At 48.2% G+C, this 16,036-nt stretch overlaps 7 protein-coding genes across 7 annotated transcripts; 5 read left to right on the forward strand and 2 right to left on the reverse strand.

Moving 5' to 3' along the window:
- Positions 1 to 113: 113 nt before the first annotated feature.
- Positions 114 to 1,204, reverse strand: LTR64_003602 (uncharacterized protein; the record flags this gene model as incomplete). Its single annotated transcript, XM_064897956.1, has 2 exons — positions 114 to 875; positions 926 to 1,204. The coding sequence occupies 2 exons, from the start codon at positions 1,202 to 1,204 to the stop codon at positions 114 to 116; spliced, it is 1,041 nt and encodes a 346-aa protein (XP_064756906.1).
- A 732-nt stretch (positions 1,205 to 1,936) lies between these two features.
- Positions 1,937 to 3,119, forward strand: cpc2 (cross-pathway control WD-repeat protein cpc2; the record flags this gene model as incomplete). The annotated part of the gene is made up of 3 exons (XM_064897957.1): positions 1,937 to 2,016; positions 2,072 to 2,516; positions 2,697 to 3,119. 3 exons carry the CDS (start codon positions 1,937 to 1,939, stop codon positions 3,117 to 3,119), a joined length of 948 nt encoding a protein of 315 aa, XP_064756907.1.
- Positions 3,120 to 4,767: 1,648 nt separating this feature from the next.
- Positions 4,768 to 7,958, forward strand: LTR64_003604 (uncharacterized protein; the record flags this gene model as incomplete). The annotated part of the gene is made up of 2 exons (XM_064897958.1): positions 4,768 to 5,694; positions 5,742 to 7,958. 2 exons carry the CDS (start codon positions 4,768 to 4,770, stop codon positions 7,956 to 7,958), a joined length of 3,144 nt encoding a protein of 1,047 aa, XP_064756908.1.
- A 755-nt stretch (positions 7,959 to 8,713) lies between these two features.
- LTR64_003605 (uncharacterized protein) lies at positions 8,714 to 9,058 on the forward strand (the record flags this gene model as incomplete). Its single annotated transcript, XM_064897959.1, has 2 exons — positions 8,714 to 8,939; positions 8,964 to 9,058. The coding sequence occupies 2 exons, from the start codon at positions 8,714 to 8,716 to the stop codon at positions 9,056 to 9,058; spliced, it is 321 nt and encodes a 106-aa protein (XP_064756909.1).
- Positions 9,059 to 10,491: 1,433 nt separating this feature from the next.
- Positions 10,492 to 13,014, reverse strand: LTR64_003606 (uncharacterized protein; the record flags this gene model as incomplete). The annotated part of the gene is made up of 1 exon (XM_064897960.1): positions 10,492 to 13,014. One exon carries the CDS (start codon positions 13,012 to 13,014, stop codon positions 10,492 to 10,494), a length of 2,523 nt encoding a protein of 840 aa, XP_064756910.1.
- A 696-nt stretch (positions 13,015 to 13,710) lies between these two features.
- On the forward strand, positions 13,711 to 15,090 carry LTR64_003607 (uncharacterized protein; the record flags this gene model as incomplete). The annotated part of the gene is made up of 2 exons (XM_064897961.1): positions 13,711 to 13,839; positions 13,891 to 15,090. 2 exons carry the CDS (start codon positions 13,711 to 13,713, stop codon positions 15,088 to 15,090), a joined length of 1,329 nt encoding a protein of 442 aa, XP_064756911.1.
- A 483-nt stretch (positions 15,091 to 15,573) lies between these two features.
- Positions 15,574 to 16,026, forward strand: LTR64_003608 (uncharacterized protein; the record flags this gene model as incomplete). Its single annotated transcript, XM_064897962.1, has 1 exon — positions 15,574 to 16,026. One exon carries the CDS (start codon positions 15,574 to 15,576, stop codon positions 16,024 to 16,026), a length of 453 nt encoding a protein of 150 aa, XP_064756912.1.
- Between the last annotated feature and the right edge of the window lie 10 nt (positions 16,027 to 16,036).

Consider the following 16,036-nt stretch of genomic DNA (forward strand, 5'->3'; position numbering starts at 1 on the left):
TTTGAGCTTAGAAATCTAAAATAGCTCGCGACCACCGTTGGTGACTCCCGAGCTTCTCTTCCGCAACATCTAGCCTACAGCACACGTCTTGAGCACTAGGTTTTGGAACCAACTTAGAACCTTCTCGTAAGCGGAGCTGGCTTGTTGCCCAGCGTCTCATCTATCTCGTTCATGATTTCTGGTGTAAGCTTCTCAATCACACTCAATGATTGCACTGCCTTTGTAACCTGTTCAATCTTTGAAGCACCGGTAATCGCAGAGCTGACATTAGGATTCTTGAGGATCCAAGCATAAGCCAAACTCGTCATATCCGTACCCAACTTCTCGGCAATAGGCTGTAGCTTCTTTGTCTGCTCGATATCGTGTTGCCATGTGGCGTCACCATAGGACTTGGCTTTGTTACTGCTGAAGGCATCTTTGGCCGATGCGTATCTGCTGTCGTCGGGAATTCCATCATTGTACTTTCCTGTCAGGATGCCTGTTTTTAGAGGGCTGAAAATGGTCAGGCCGAGGCCGTAGTACTCGTACAACAGAGCGAACTCCTTTTCGACTTTCTCGCGTGCGAGGAGGTTGTATTGTGGCTGTTCCATCACAGGGCCAATGAGGTTGAGACGCTCTGCGCAAGCCCAGGCCATGGCGATCTCCTCGCTGTTCCACTCGCTTGTGCCCCAGTAGAAAGCTTTGCCAGTATTGATTAGGTAGTTCATGGCTCGGACAGTCTCCTCCATCGGGGTATTTCGATCTGGTCTATGGCAGTAGAGAAGGTCAACATAGTCGAGTTGTAGACGCTCCAGAGCAGCATTGGTGCCCTCGATCAGATGTTTTCTCGAAAGGCCTCCATTGTTGACTGGATTGTTACCAAAAGCGCCGCCCCACTGTGAGGTTGTTAGCTTCCAATGGATGGTCGTGATTGACCGCAACTTACATTGATCTTGGTCGATATTACCAGGTCGTTGCGCTTCCAACCATATTTCTTGATGGCCTGTCCCATGACAATCTCTGATTTCCCTTCTGCATAAGCTTCTGCACAATCGAAGAAATTGATACCGGCATCGTAAGCAGCCTTCATGCAGTCAAAAGCAATCTGGTCGCCGACGTGGCCGCCATACGTGACCCATCCACCCAAACTAATGACTGATACTTGTAGACCAGACCGACCAAGGAACCGGTACTGCATCTTGGGGAGCTGCTCTGTGGATCCCATTTTGACAAAAGTGAATGCGCTCTAGGTCTAGAGACTAAAGTGGTTTATGTAGGTGGATTCAAGTTTCACTAACACTTTGAAGAACAGGAGATTTGTAGGCAAAAAAAGGAAAAGCTGATTAACTCGACAGGCTTGTGGTAAGGTTCCCGTACATGGTGCCTGAATTTCCATGACGATGCCCTCCGGAGTGATTATGCGGGGATTGCATGGTGCAAGAAAACTCACGTGGAAATTCGGCTAAATGAATTGAAGGGCTAATGCAACAGAAGGGAAAAGCACTTCTGCATGAACAGTTGAAATTCGAGTTTGACATGTCAAGAATCACCAGTTCCTGGGACTTATGACTTACTGTGTGCTATCACATCTTTCGAGAACGGCAGGGTGTTACTAGAAGGATCACTGCATATAGGAAGGTAGTGCACCGGTCTGCAAAGAATTCCTTCATGTAGTGAATCACTGAGCAGAACCAACGCGAGACCATGATACGAGTGCAACGAATATGCGAGCTTAACAATGTAAGCAGCAGGTCTTGTGCTCTGAACCTGAACGAAACAAAACAACTTTGTCGTACCCGGATGTCAAGCCAGGCAGTAATGCAGCTCCAACCAGGCAGAAATTGTTTTGCCAAGCACATTGGAAAGTGCGACGAACTTTTGAGAGTCTTGAGATTGAGTGTATTGATCCGAATCGCCTTCACCACGATACATACCACTCTCGCACCTCGTCGCCAACATGACTGAACAACTCATCCACCGAGGTACCTTGGAGGGCCACTCCGGCTGGGTCACCAGTCTCGCGACCAGCTTGGAAAAGTTAGTAGAACTGCAGATATAGCACGAAGAGCATTTGGCTAACTAGTCGATCCAGCCCGAACATGCTCCTTTCTGCTTCACGAGACAAGACCTTGATCATCTGGAACCTCACCAGAGACGAGACTGCCTACGGCTACCCAAAGCGATCGCTGCACGGTCACTCACATATCGTTTCCGACTGCGTAATATCTTCCGATGGTGCATACGCTCTCTCTTCATCGTGGGACAAGACTCTGCGATTGTGGGAGCTGTCAACGGGCAATACAACACGAACTTTCGTGGGACATACAAATGACGTTCTGTCGGTTTCTTTCTCTGCAGATAACAGACAGATTGTTTCGGGATCTCGAGATCGAACCATCAAGCTGTGGAATACTCTAGGTGACTGCAAGTTCACTATCACTGACAAAGGCCACACCGAGTGGGTGTCTTGTGTGCGATTCTCTCCAAATCCTCAAAACCCGATCATTGTCAGCTGTGGCTGGGACAAGCTTGTCAAGGTAAGAGAATGTTGTTTTCCTTCACTGCCGAAGATGATTTGGAGAATTTTTTAAAGTATTTGCTACTTCAGAGCTACATAAGCTATGAGACAAACATTCACCGGCGGACTGAGGCACACTACATCGCAAGCAATTGCATAATAGCTCCGGTCACAGCATTAGGCTAACACACTGAAACAGGTTTGGGAGCTTGCCTCTTGCCGCATTCAAACCGATCACATCGGCCACACTGGCTACATCAATACAGTCACAATCTCTCCCGATGGTTCCCTGTGCGCATCAGGTGGCAAGGACGGCACCACCATGCTTTGGGATCTCAACGAGTCGAAACACCTATACTCCCTCCAGGCTGGTGACGAGATCCACGCCCTTGTCTTCTCGCCAAACAGATACTGGCTGTGCGCAGCCACCTCTACTGAAATTGCCATCTTCGATCTCGAGAAGAAGACCAAGGTCGACGCCCTCAACCCAGATTTCAACGAGTCGAAGAAGGCTCAAAAGCCTATGTGTGTATCTCTTGCCTGGTCTGCTGATGGTCAAACTCTTTTCTCTGGTTACACTGACAACAAGATCCGAGCTTGGGGTGTTATGTCGAGAGCATAAGTCTACTGCAGGATTGCTATAATCGAGATAAGGTAAAGGCGGTGTTCTTTGCACGGCTTTCTGGCGGGTATCACGAACATGCAGATACAGTCTGGCCTGATTTTGGCTCCTGGCTATCCGCATAGATGATAGCAGAAAAGCTACTGTTGCATATGAGATGAAGTGACCGAACTGTATGCAATCAGCAGTTTCTGCCAACCAAAGGCTCATGAGATATGAGCAATGAATATTATACTTCGATCATATCCCTCCTCGTGTCAGAAGTTTCCATTCGAGACTGGTCATACGCGTAGATGTAAGCCACCACAAATGCTTATCAAACTCTGATCTACCCATAGACGATCACATATCGGATGTGACAGAAGAAATACCTTCACGGACGTGGGAAGCGTGTCACATCGTGCAGACGAAAACAGTCATGGTTTTGACAGTTTGGACGTGCAATACGTATTGCTTACCTCATATCAAAGACATACTCGAGGTCACGACGGTTGGCACTGAATGCTACTGCGTGAGCAAGCACCGCCTCAGAGAAAACAAATCTGCCACAACCGTTTGTACAGATGCAATATACCTGTCGGCTTACCATACGTACTATCCGACCATATGGAAGCCGGACCAGTCCAGTACTCACAAGAACATTTCTTGTGTAGTATCCTTCAGCTCCAGGCTTGGAAAGGTACCGAGAGACAATCGATCGGCAGGGAAGCGACCTTTTCCGGCGGCGCTCAGCACGTGGTTTAGTCCACCAAATCCACCTGTAAGGGCCGCTACAACTGGTACGCGCGAACACGAACGCTTGTTTGTTTTTGAAAAGAGGTTTCTGCTTTCGATGTTCATCGGAAAATCAAGTCCGTGTTCTGGGGTTACTATGCTAGGCATGTAGTTATCAGCATATCCGTAGGGTACAGATATCGTTGCACTGTAGGTTCCAGCTACAGTAGTTTGGGAATCGTATATCACACTCCCAATCTCGTGAATAGGTCTGGGTGTAAAAATAATTGTTTCAGTTGTTTGTACTTTCCCTACTATTCAATTGTCACGACTCGCTCAACGTAGTGCTTCAGTCGTACCCTTAGGACTCGGTGCTCGGATAAGAGTGCTGCCACTAAAAACTTGCTCTGATGCGAAGTGTGTGCGTGAGTCAGTTTTGAGAAGTGCCAGAGCTCGATCTTGAATTTGAGTTTCTTGCATAGGTTGTTGCCACTGACTCCCTTCTCAACAAACTACTAATCGCTACCGCGAAGATCGAGCTCGTGCCTGCCGATTCTCTGGTAACCCTATTATTCTGACAGCAAATCGTTACATGACTGCGATCATGAGGTTCGGTCGAGGATGATCGACCAGTATATACAATCCTATTCCTGAAGTCACGAGACTGTCGAACACCACTACGATCATGCCCATCAATCTAGATTGGACTCGAGATCCAATACCCGCAACAATAACGCCTTTCCAACAGTTCATCAGGCACGTCGACTGGTCTACGACAGATCTGGGACCTATGCAAACATGGCGTCGCGAACTTCGACAAGTAGTACGCTTCATGATAGCTGATACTGCGCCAGCCATCTTATATTGGGGGCCAAACTCCACCATAGTCTACAACGAGGCCTACATACCTCTGGTCAAAGAGAGACATCCGACCATGATTGGACAAAACGCGCCAGACGTCTTCCCCGATTTTTGGAACTATTTCGAGGAGATCATCACAAAGCAGCATGAAGATGGTATCACAGTATCGGGTAAGGCGTCATTGCTTCTGATGGAACGACAAGCTGGCTTTCTAGAGGAGACTTATTTCGACTGGAAATTGGTACCTGTTATTGGAGATGACGGACTGTTTCTTGGGGCATATGGTATACCTACCGACAATACAGAACGTGTGATTGGCGAACGGCGAACTCTGTGTGTTCAAAATCTATCGCAGCGGATAGCAAAAACAACTTCCTTCGATGCACTCTGGAACCACATAACCTTAGGACTGTTAGAGGATAGCAAGGACGTTCCTTTTGCCCTACTATTCGCGGACCAAGACGCTCTACGAGCTCGTGGGACCCCTCCAATTGACCAGACTGGCAACGTCAAACTTGTCGGCTCGATTGGGGTACCTGACGGACATAGACTGAAAAATCTCTGTTGGACAACAGAGGCAGGCGGTGATGGCTTACCGTCCGCTGTTATGCATGCCGTTCAAAGTTCTCAGATTAGTATACTGTCGACTGACAGCGCTGAAGTTGCTCAATATTTGACGGGAATAGATTGGAAGGGATCTGGGGTTCCTTGCAAGCAGTTGGCCATTATGCCGATCTTCGCGGGAGCAAGACCACTGGCCGTGCTAGTCGCAGGCATTAATCCTCACCGTCGGTATAACGACTGGTATCGCGACTTCCTACAACACATAACAACCCTTATTTCAACCCAGCTCTCAGCGCTACGTCTCTCAGAAGAGCTCAAACATCGAGCAGAGCTTGCCTCCAAGGCTGTAAAAAATTTCGAAAGAAGCGAGTTGCGCTTCGAACGTTTTGCAGCACGATCAATGGTGGGACTCGGGATGGCTAGTATGCATGGTAATGTATGTGTCGATTCCACGCGCCCTGGTTGTCTTGCTGATGATTCCAGATTTTATATGCCAACAATGTGTGGTGTGAGCTCTCTGGTGTCGACCCGAGCAAAGCTATCGGCTGTGACTTCCGCGACACGATACATGAAGATGACCTACCGCTAGTCGAGCAACATTGGCACAACGCGGTCGTACTGAAGCAAGTGGTGAAGTTCACGTATAGGTCCAAAGCTCCTTGGAGAAAGGACGAGATGTATCTGCCTCAGAGAACATTGTATGCAACATGCTATGCAGACATCGACGAAGACGGTACCGTTGAAACGATCACAGGACTTGTTGTTGATATTTCAGAGCAAAAGTGGACCGAAGGTCAACTACTGCAACGCTCACGCGAGCTAGAGGAATCTGAGCAAAGGTATAGGAGTTTCGCTGACCTATGCCCGTTCGGCATAGTGTCAACTGATGCGCAGGGCAAAGTCAAGTGGGGCAACGACTCCTGGCACGACTTTTATTCCTTCAAAAAGGGGCAAGTTGTGGACGAACAGCCATGGCTACCTTACGTTCATAGCGATGATGTCGACAAGGCAAAGCAATACTTCAGAACCTTACAGACCACACCAGGAGCACATACCGCCGAGTTGCGTCTCAAGAAGAAATATACAATATACGAGGGTGATAGAATGCGTGAGAATGATTTCTTTATCCTTATCGTGGGTAATCAAGAATACAAAGACAGTTTGAAGACTGTGATTGACAGCATCGACTTTTGGATCATCGACATCAGTGCACAAAAGATGGCCGAGAAGATCCTCACCGAGAAGATGGAGGAAGCCATCAGGAACCGGACCTCTCAGGAACACTTCATTGATATGATATCACACGAGATTAGGAACCCTCTCAGTGCCCTTCTAACTTGTGCAGAATCGATTTGCCAGTCACTAAGCCAGATCGATCCCCAAAGGGGTCCCTCTAACGGAGCTCTCTCCGTCGCGAAAGGAATGTTCACAGCCAAAGCGAAGAACGAGGCGATATATAATGACATACTGGAGGCTGCGAATACCATCATATGGTGTTCGAACCATCAGAAACAGATTGTCGATGACGTTTTGACCCTTTCGAAACTCGATTCTGAATTGCTGGTGGTGTCTCCAGTACCAGTAAAACTGACTGACTTAATGCGTTCTGCTTTGAAGATCTTCGAACCTGAATTGCGAATGTCAGAAATAGGCTTGGAGATGCTGGACCATGAGTCTGTAGCTCTCAACGGAATTAATTGGATCCTGCTCGATCCGAACAGGTTTTTACAAATCCTTATCAATCTTGTCACGAACGCCATCAAGTTTACGAGAGGAGTGTCTGGCGGGAAAAGGATTAAGATTGTCACTTCTATTCACAAAGAGCGACCACATCATTTCGAGGAGCTTGACTTTGTACCTCGACGTTACAATCCACTTGAACGAAGAGGGTCTACAATTGGACCTCAGCTTGAAGATGCCGACCAGATATACCTTCGTGTAAGCGTTTCAGATACTGGGAAGGGCTTATCTGCACCTGAGAAGAAACTGCTGTTCAACCGTTTTGCTCAAGCTTCACCCAAGACGCACGTGGAATATGGAGGTTCTGGTCTAGGTTTGTTCATATCACGTCAGATAACTGAGATGTTAGGTGGCGAAATTGGTGTTGGTACATCGCCCTCAGGAGGGTGTACCTTTGCCTTCTATGTGATAACGTCAAAGATTGATGCACCACAATCATCTTATCTCCAACCTCCAATAGCGCCGGCAGTATCTCGCACTATGAGCGCGCCGGTGACACTGCTGCCCACAAAGGATGGTAAAAAGGGTAACGGAGAAAGAACCGACGTTGAAAAACGCAAGATCCTCGTTGTTGAAGACAACATTGTCAACCAGAGAGTACTCTGCAAACAGCTCCGTAATAGGGGGTTCGATGTAGAGGCATCAAATCATGGCAAAGAAGCTCTTGCGGCTCTCGAAAAGGCTCAGGCGTCTGAAGAAGGCTACTTTGATGTAGTCCTCTGTGATATAGAAATGCCCGTCATGGACGGAATACAATGCGTTCAGGAGATTCGCGAGCGAGAGCGGGACGGCAGCCTTCCGGAGCACATCCCTGTTATAGGTGTAACAGCGAATGTGCGCAGCAAACAGGTCGACGCTGCCGTTGAGGCTGGTATGGATGGTGTGACGACGAAACCATACCGTCTTGACGATCTGGTTGCGCACATTGATCGACTCTTGCTTGAAGATTCATCAACTTGAAATGAATGACTACGACTTAACGATGCGCAGCGCACTTGTCGTTGTGCTATGCGCATCTACCTCAGTAATACAACAGTTGTTTGTATTCTACCTGAGTGCTAGCCACAGATCGAGCCCGCATTGCGTACCCAGACTGTGTCGCAAATGGGCAGAACCATTTTAGCATTGATTGCTTCAAGTTGTCACAGAACGAGGTCTTCAGGAATTGAAATGTGTCACCAGATATGAGCGTTAGTAAGACGAGAAGGGCCTTGCGTCAACCACACATACATATCATGCTAGCAATGCGCCCACGATAAGTCTGGCTATCACCCATTGGCAGTCCTATGTGAGAGAGTCTCAACCAACCAATTTCCATTCTTAACATTTCAAATAGGCGACCACTCTCCGACTCTACTTTTGCACAATCGTGTCGTCCAACTCACTCAGACATGGGGGGCCGATCAAGCTCGAGCCGGGTGAGATCTGATAGAGGACACAATGATACTCATAGCTCCACTTCAACCAGGAACAGGCAAGCATACAGCACAACCAGCAACAATGAATCACCCTTAAGAACACGATACCGCAATATATCCTACAATGGCCGCTCAGAACGATACAGCAGAGCAGGATCCGTTTTGAGTCGATCGAGCACCCTCAACCCCAACGATTCAGCATCGAATATCAATTTCCGTGCTCCTCCACCACGCAGCGGCAGATACAATCCAGATCAAGAACGACGAGCTCAGACGTCTACTTCACACCGACACATGATGGCGTTTGAAGAAGAGTTTGCCAGCGGTAGACGACCATATCGTGTCGAAAATCGAGCACCAAGGGATTACCCCCGATTTTGGGATGATCCTGATGGACCAGAGGGATATACACCCTCTACGATTGGTGAGCCTGATGATCTTGAGCCTCCTGGTGCGAGCAGCCAGGGCGGCAACCGGAGGGGCATTGAGCAAAGCTATCGGACGGATAGGACAAGCAGACAAGGTACGGTATCACAAATAAGCGCAGGACCTTCTGGCGGAGGACGTGGTTACGATATGCGAGATCGCGCGCCCGTTTCAGGTACCTTGTCGCGATTCACCCGTCGAAGCAAGGCTCGCTAGTGCACTTGTGAGCTTACGCCTGCACCGGGAATGGACTTCGAACCATCAGATATAGCTGCTTACAACCAACTTCTGAACCAGATCCCTCTCTTGGTATTGCAATACTTCCCGCTTTCTCGTTGATTTGTCTTTCCTTGCATTCATGTAAGCTTTCTGCATTGCCATTCTTAGCGGTTCGAGCGTATCGTCTGAATAGGGTCGCTATGAGCGAGGGTAAATATTGTGGATATAGACGGTTACTTTTCGACCTGCGATATGGTTCAGATGTCATACAGACACTGCCGTTTATGCGCAACCTGTAGCAAAAAGGAAATGAATACCTGGTGTGTAGGTTTGTACGTGAACAGGTCTCATTTAACGAATCTTGTGTACAATTCTTGAGCTGTTGCTAATTCCTGCTTCTTCGTCAAAGGGGTTGTGTATATATATGGTATAGCTCTTCCTGTCACGACAAGCTCACTTCTGCGTTATCCTCATTCGCTTCTTCCTACAGTGCCATGCTTGTCCTTATTCTTGTTCCTATTCCAAAACCTGCTCTTCAACTCTCGCTCAAACGCTCCAACAGACCAATCGATGTTCGTAGATTCATGATATAGTGGTGTGAGGGCTTTACATCACTGTGCAAGGAATAATGGTGCAGCAGCAGTCGTCGTCGCACCTGCATGTTATCAGTCTTCACTCATCATGCGCAATTTGAATAGATCGTGTTCGTACCAGCAGCCCTTCTTGGGTGGTTTGATGATGCTTGCGACCGTCGAGGAAGCTGGGCTGGATCCTGCTGGAGGCATGGTTGTAGTAATGGAGTGAGGCTGGAGGTATTTGATTCAAAAGCGGTAGAAACTGATCTGTTCCTTGTTAGCGGGATTCTCGATCTTGAGGGGTCGGATGCTTGCTGACAGAAGTCGTGGCTCAGATGGTACTAGGTGTTCGTTAAGAATTGATATCAAGGTCACTGTGACTGAATTAAAACTTGAAGTCGCGGGATGCAATGGTTGAAACAGGGCAGCGTAAGCGATCGTCATATGGCCCCATCGTGTGACGTGGACAGCAGGAGCGTTGATGGCGCGTTTCAATTGTGGTTCCAGCACTGCCCACGATGAGCCCCAGAGACTGAAGAAGCCTACAACTCTACGATAATCAAGCATTCTTTCGTAAGCAGGCGCGAGTGCTTAGATGAAACTACGAAGCAGGGTCAATACGAGAAGACGGTGCAAATGACGAAATCAACATATTCAAGACCTCATTCATGTGCTTCACTCAAGCAGTGCCTTCTCATCACCAGCACGAGCTCACATTCTCTATCCAGACTTTTCTCTTCCATCTGCCACGATATACAACATCAACTCTAACTTGCACGTTGCACCAGTGCTCGTTGAAGTCCAACGCTCACTATGTCCTGATCTCACTCTTTCATGGTGTAGCCACCTCGAATATTAAGCTTCGCGTCCAGATGTTTTGGATTTGTTGCGGCTTGTAAGACGAGTACGTGTGCTGGTGCTATAATCCTCAACACCGTCAAGATCGATGGTCGCGCTCCGCCTATTCTTCTTTGTAGGCGACTCCGCTGCATCAGAGCCATTGCCGTCATTGTGTGTCTTTCTCTTCTTTGGAGATGCAGTTGGTGTAGAGGCACCTGGGTTCTCGTTCGCGTTCTGCATCAGAACGTCAAGATCCATAGCCTCCTCCAGCCCTAGCACTTCGAAGCCAGCATCCGAATCTGTCGATACAGAACCGAGGACTCTGCAAATATGTCTGTAGCCCTCCTCCAGACTCTTCTGCTCTCGTAGTAGACGCTGGCGCTTAGCCTCTCGTTCGTGATCCTCACACATAAGTTCAGCAATAGTAGCACTCTTCCTCTCAACATCCGTATTATCTAGACCAATTCTACACGTAACGAAGCCAACCAGTTCTCTCTGTAGTCGAGGTATAAGGGAGGTCAGGATGTCTTGGCAAATGCTGTCAATCAGTCGTTTCGAGGCTAGAACATAGTGAGCTGTAACTTTCGCGAACATCTGAATCTCAAGATCCCACTCATCGACGCCGAGTGACCCCTCATCCATCGGCTTCGGCTTACCCTTTCTTCCCACAAAGGCGGCTTCTTGTGCAGTGTTCTCGACCTTCAACCGTGCCTCAATTCTTGCTTGCCGACTCTCCTTAACAGCCTTCTGTTCGTATTTATTGAATGATGTCTCGTCAAGGGTAAATAGTGTTTCTTTCTCGGCTTTGCATTTCCGCTTGAGGAAAACCTCCTCCTCTTTGAATGTTTCGTCAATACATTTGTCCGTAGCCGAGAGAACACTTTGATACAATGGAAGGTGTTTTTGATTCCCGAAGGTTGTGCTAACACATTCTCGAGCTTTGTGACTAACAAGCTGACAAACTTGTTGTATGAACGTGTCGAGCGCTCTACTCCAATGCTGAACACTCATTTTGTACATCTCATCAATGGCCTGAGGCTCTATTAGACCAGGTGTATCTGAATGACACTTGTCGCTGTTGACTCCATAGATCTCATTAAGTTCGAAATCGTAGGCGCGGAGCTTCGCCTTTACCTTCTTACCGGCTGCTTGAGCGCCTATAGCTTCGTCTCTCTTAATATCGTTGCCAACTTCGCAACTAGATACCTCGCTTAACTGCTTAGTAGCTTCTTCGAGTTCAGTAGCTTCATCCTCAGCGATAAAACTGCTCGTGGGCTTAGTTTCTTCGATTGTACGAGCAAAACCAACCATTAAGCTTTTTAATCTCGAGCGAGAGACAGATCCAGTCTGAAACATTGACTGGACACCCTTCTCGAAGTCGGAGAATTGCTGTTGAAGTTTATATGGAAGTTCGGTAGTATTTGGAGGTGCAGGTAGGGTTTGAAGAAGGCGGTACACTTGGGTTAGGCGGTACCTGATGCTGCGAAGATTCTCTGGAAGACCTTTGCGTGTCTGTTCGAACAATATTTCTCGAATCCGCTCAACCAGATTGCGCGTACCTAGCCTGGACTGAACATCTTCGGCGAGGCTGCACCACGGTTGTTGCTGGAAGAATTTGTCCTCATCGCCGGAGCCGAGCATTACAATATGCTGACCGTAACCAAACTCCTCCTCTTCTCCATCGGCCTGGAAGTATTTGCTGAGACAATTATCACGCTCTTCCTGTCTGGCAAGGTCGACCTTGGTAAAAACTGCAATGGTTCGCGCGTGTGTATTATGCGTCTCAACGATACCAAACGACCTAGAATTATCGAAGTCGTGTGTCATTGGCAAGGTGAGTAGTATAATATTGTTAGGGTCCTTCGCATGTTCTGTTGCAATGTTCTCGACAAGAGCAACGGAAAACCGAGGCTGACCTCTTCCCGCGGTTGAAATGACGCCCGGTGAATCGACGAAAGATAGATTAGGCCATCCCGACGCGCATATGTCAAGTCTAATTGTGTTGGGTGAGAACCGTTCGGCGTCATTTTTGAGCGTACTAATGTCCGCCAGGCTATTCGATTCGCGCTCGGGATTCAGAATCAACTTTTGTGCTCCTTCGATCAGCTGACACAATTCGTTGCGGTCCTGCGTGACCTTGATGAGGCTAGTCTGTGATTCCGTTCGCAACTGCCATGGACCTAGTGGGTTCGTGCTTGTGATGGACTTTTCTTGAGGGTTGTAACTGTACTTTTCCTCGATGTAAGCGGTGCATTTCCACGGGGTTTCTGCGTCCTTAGAGTCACTAAGATTGATAGCCAGTGAACATCTTGTACAAGTTCCAGCACTTTTGGGTATGGCGAACCCTGAGATCCCTTCAATCAGTGATGATTTTCCTGTAGATTGGTCTCCAATCACGACTAATCGAGGAATCTTGATGGTGTCGTCAATTCCTAACTCCGATAGTTTCTGGTTACACTCAATCAGCTTTTGAGCAGTATCGCCAAAGATAGGTGGTATATTCGTCTCCATTGCGGACGCTGTCTCGGATGTTGACATGAGTGAGAGTGAGGCTGCTGTTGTAGACTGGACAGATCAGAGATTGGTCATAGAGGCTGATACTCAATAGCTACCTCTGAGTGCTGCATCAGGGTCATTTTTGATAGACCGGCAGTTGTTCTAAGAAAAATAGCATGAAAGGAAAGATTTAGGCAGAAGTGCGAGCGGAAAACAAAAGAGTGCTGGAAGACATTGTTCGAAAGTCAAAATGCCAGTGAAGGTATCCAGGATATTTCACCATCTTCACCCTTGTTGCCAGCAGCAACCAGAGGACACCACTGTCTCACCGGGCTGGTAAAGCCTGGAGTGACAGTAGCCATTATGCAAAGTTGGTTTTATATGGTCAAGATCATCCAGCCATACAAGGCCTGGAAAAGGGCGTCTAGGCCAAAGATCTACTACATCGTCTTGAAAGTGAACGTAGAGTGAAGGGCACCACTGAGGTCGGAAAAGAGCTTAGCTGTCCGCTCACTAGAACAGGACTAGTGTCTTGGCTCCTTTTGTGGACCATCGTGTCTTTTGCAGCCTCAGAGCGGTGAGAACACGTGGATGTACTGTGCTGATTTGAGTGTTCTTCTGAGAAACTAGAGAACAGGACGGGTCCCGGTCACTTATATTTCTTCTAGTCGAGTCTCTGAGCATTGTCTTTCTAGCAATTTTCTCAATCGTCTGTTATCTTGAATAAAGTCGTACAAAATGAGTCTCCGAGTTCCGCTTCGCAGAACTGCCTCCAGCAATACGCAGGGATCAACAAAAGCAGTGATCCTTGTTGGAGGACCAAGTCGAGGTACTAGATTCAGACCTCTGAGTTTGGATGTTCCAAAGGTATAGCCTGCTCAATATGACTGCCGTTGCAAGCAGTGCTGATTTATCTAGCCTCTTTTCGAAGTTGCCGGTCATCCCATCATCTGGCACAACTTGACAGCAATCGCCAAGGTCGAAAGTGTCAAGGAGGTAATCCTCATCGGATACTACGACGAGAGTGTATTTCGCGACTTTATCAAAGACTCTTCCAAAGAGTTTCCGCAATTTAAGATCCAATACCTACGAGAATACCAGGCGCTTGGCACGGCAGGTGGTCTATATCACTTCCGAGATGCTATCCTCAAGGGCAAGCCAGAACGCTTCTTTGTCATGAACGCCGACGTGTGCTGCTCATTCCCACTTAATGATATGCTCAAGTTGTTTGACGACAAGGACGCAGAAGTTGTGATCTTAGGAACAAGAATCAGTCCGGAGGCAGCCACCAACTTCGGTTGCATTGTGTCAGATGGTCACACGAAGCGAGTCCTCCATTACGTCGAGAAGCCCGAATCTCAAATATCCAACCTGATCAACTGTGGTGTCTATCTCTTCGCTACGGAAACCATTTTCTCTGCCATCCGAAGTACAATTAAGCGACGCACCGAAAGACCACGACTAATCGCCTACCCATCTTCCGACAACCTCGAAAGCTCTTTCATAGCTGATGGTGAGGACGATGAGAATCCAAAAGAGGTTCTACGACTTGAACAGGACATCTTGTCAGATCTGGCGGATAGCAATCGATTCTTTGTGCATGAGACCAAGGACTTCTGGCGGCAGATCAAGACGGCAGGATCGGCGGTACCAGCAAATGCTCTGTACCTGGCCAAGGCATTTCAGAACCAGTCTGAAGAAATCGCAAAGCCATCAGGTACAATTCTACCACCCGTCTTCATCCACCCAACAGCCGATGTCGATCCAACCGCCAAACTTGGACCAAACGTGTCGATTGGGCCACGCGTAACGATTGGACCAGGTGTTCGGATTCGAGACTCGATCGTGCTGGAAGACGCAGAGATCAAACACGATGCTTGTATCCTCTACTCGATCATCGGATGGTCCAGCAAGATCGGAGCTTGGGCACGTGTTGAGGGTACTCCTACGCCTGTGACGAGTCACAGCACCAGCATTGTCAAGAATGGGGTCAAAGTTCAAAGTATCACAATTCTTGGCAAGGAGTGCGGTGTAGCCAATGAGGTGCGAGTGCAGAATTGTGTGTGCTTGCCTAACAAGGAGCTCAAGAGAGATGTCGTCAACGAGGTGATCATGTAAGGAGAAAAACGTTACAGTGCTTGCTAATTTTCTGTCCATTGGCTTCTTCGTAGCGATAGATTTATAGACAGGAAGTGGAAGGTCAAAAGCAGCACGAGACTTCGCTCGCGATCAGCGAAGCACTAAGTCAAGTTAGGCATACTGTTTAGGCAGCTCGCTAAGCTCTGATAACCATACCCTCCATGGTATAGCCACTGTCATTATACACATGCCCTCTTCTTCAACGTGTACGTTCGGCCACGATACTGTTGGTAGCGACGACCAGAGACGATGGCATTGTCGAGAGCCGGTGTAACGATTCAGCCGAGTCGGACCAAATATGTGCCGCTGGGGCCCATGATTCTTTCCAATGTGCATCAAGTTCTCTTGTCTCTGCAACCATCCACAGCTTCGAAACAGGTTGACGGATAAGCTCAACTTCAAGCAAGTTCTACTCAAACTCGTTCCTAGCTCTATTTTCACGCCCGAACAACTCGCAGCAAAATGCCTCTAACCGTCACACTCCCCGATGGGTACGGATATACCGTCCTCGTCGCTCTGGGCATGATCCCTGTCCTGGGCTTCGCTCAAGGTTCCGTTGTCACAACCCTTCGAGCAGCAGCCAAAGTTCCGTACCCCAATCCTTACGCGACTGCCGATCAAGTCAAGAACAGCAAAGAGGCATACAAGTTCAACTGCGCGCAACGAGCTCACGGCAACCTCCTCGAAAACATGCCACAAACCATGGCACTTCTATTATTCAATGGATTGTTCTTTCCTCTGGCAACACCAGTGCTAGGACTGTTGTGGGTTGGGGGGAGAGTGCTCTACGCCTATGGATACGTTACAAGCTCAATGGAGAGTAGGGGTGGCGGACGAAGGATTGGCGGCGCTTTCTGGCTAGCCCAGCTCGGACTGCTTGGTCTGTCTGTATACAACGCGCTGCAGATGCTGTAGGAAAGTCAAG

Source organism: Lithohypha guttulata (assembly GCF_036872675.1).
Source record: "Lithohypha guttulata strain CCFEE 5908 chromosome Unknown scaffold_2, whole genome shotgun sequence".
Lineage (NCBI taxonomy): Eukaryota > Fungi > Ascomycota > Eurotiomycetes > Chaetothyriales > Trichomeriaceae > Lithohypha > Lithohypha guttulata.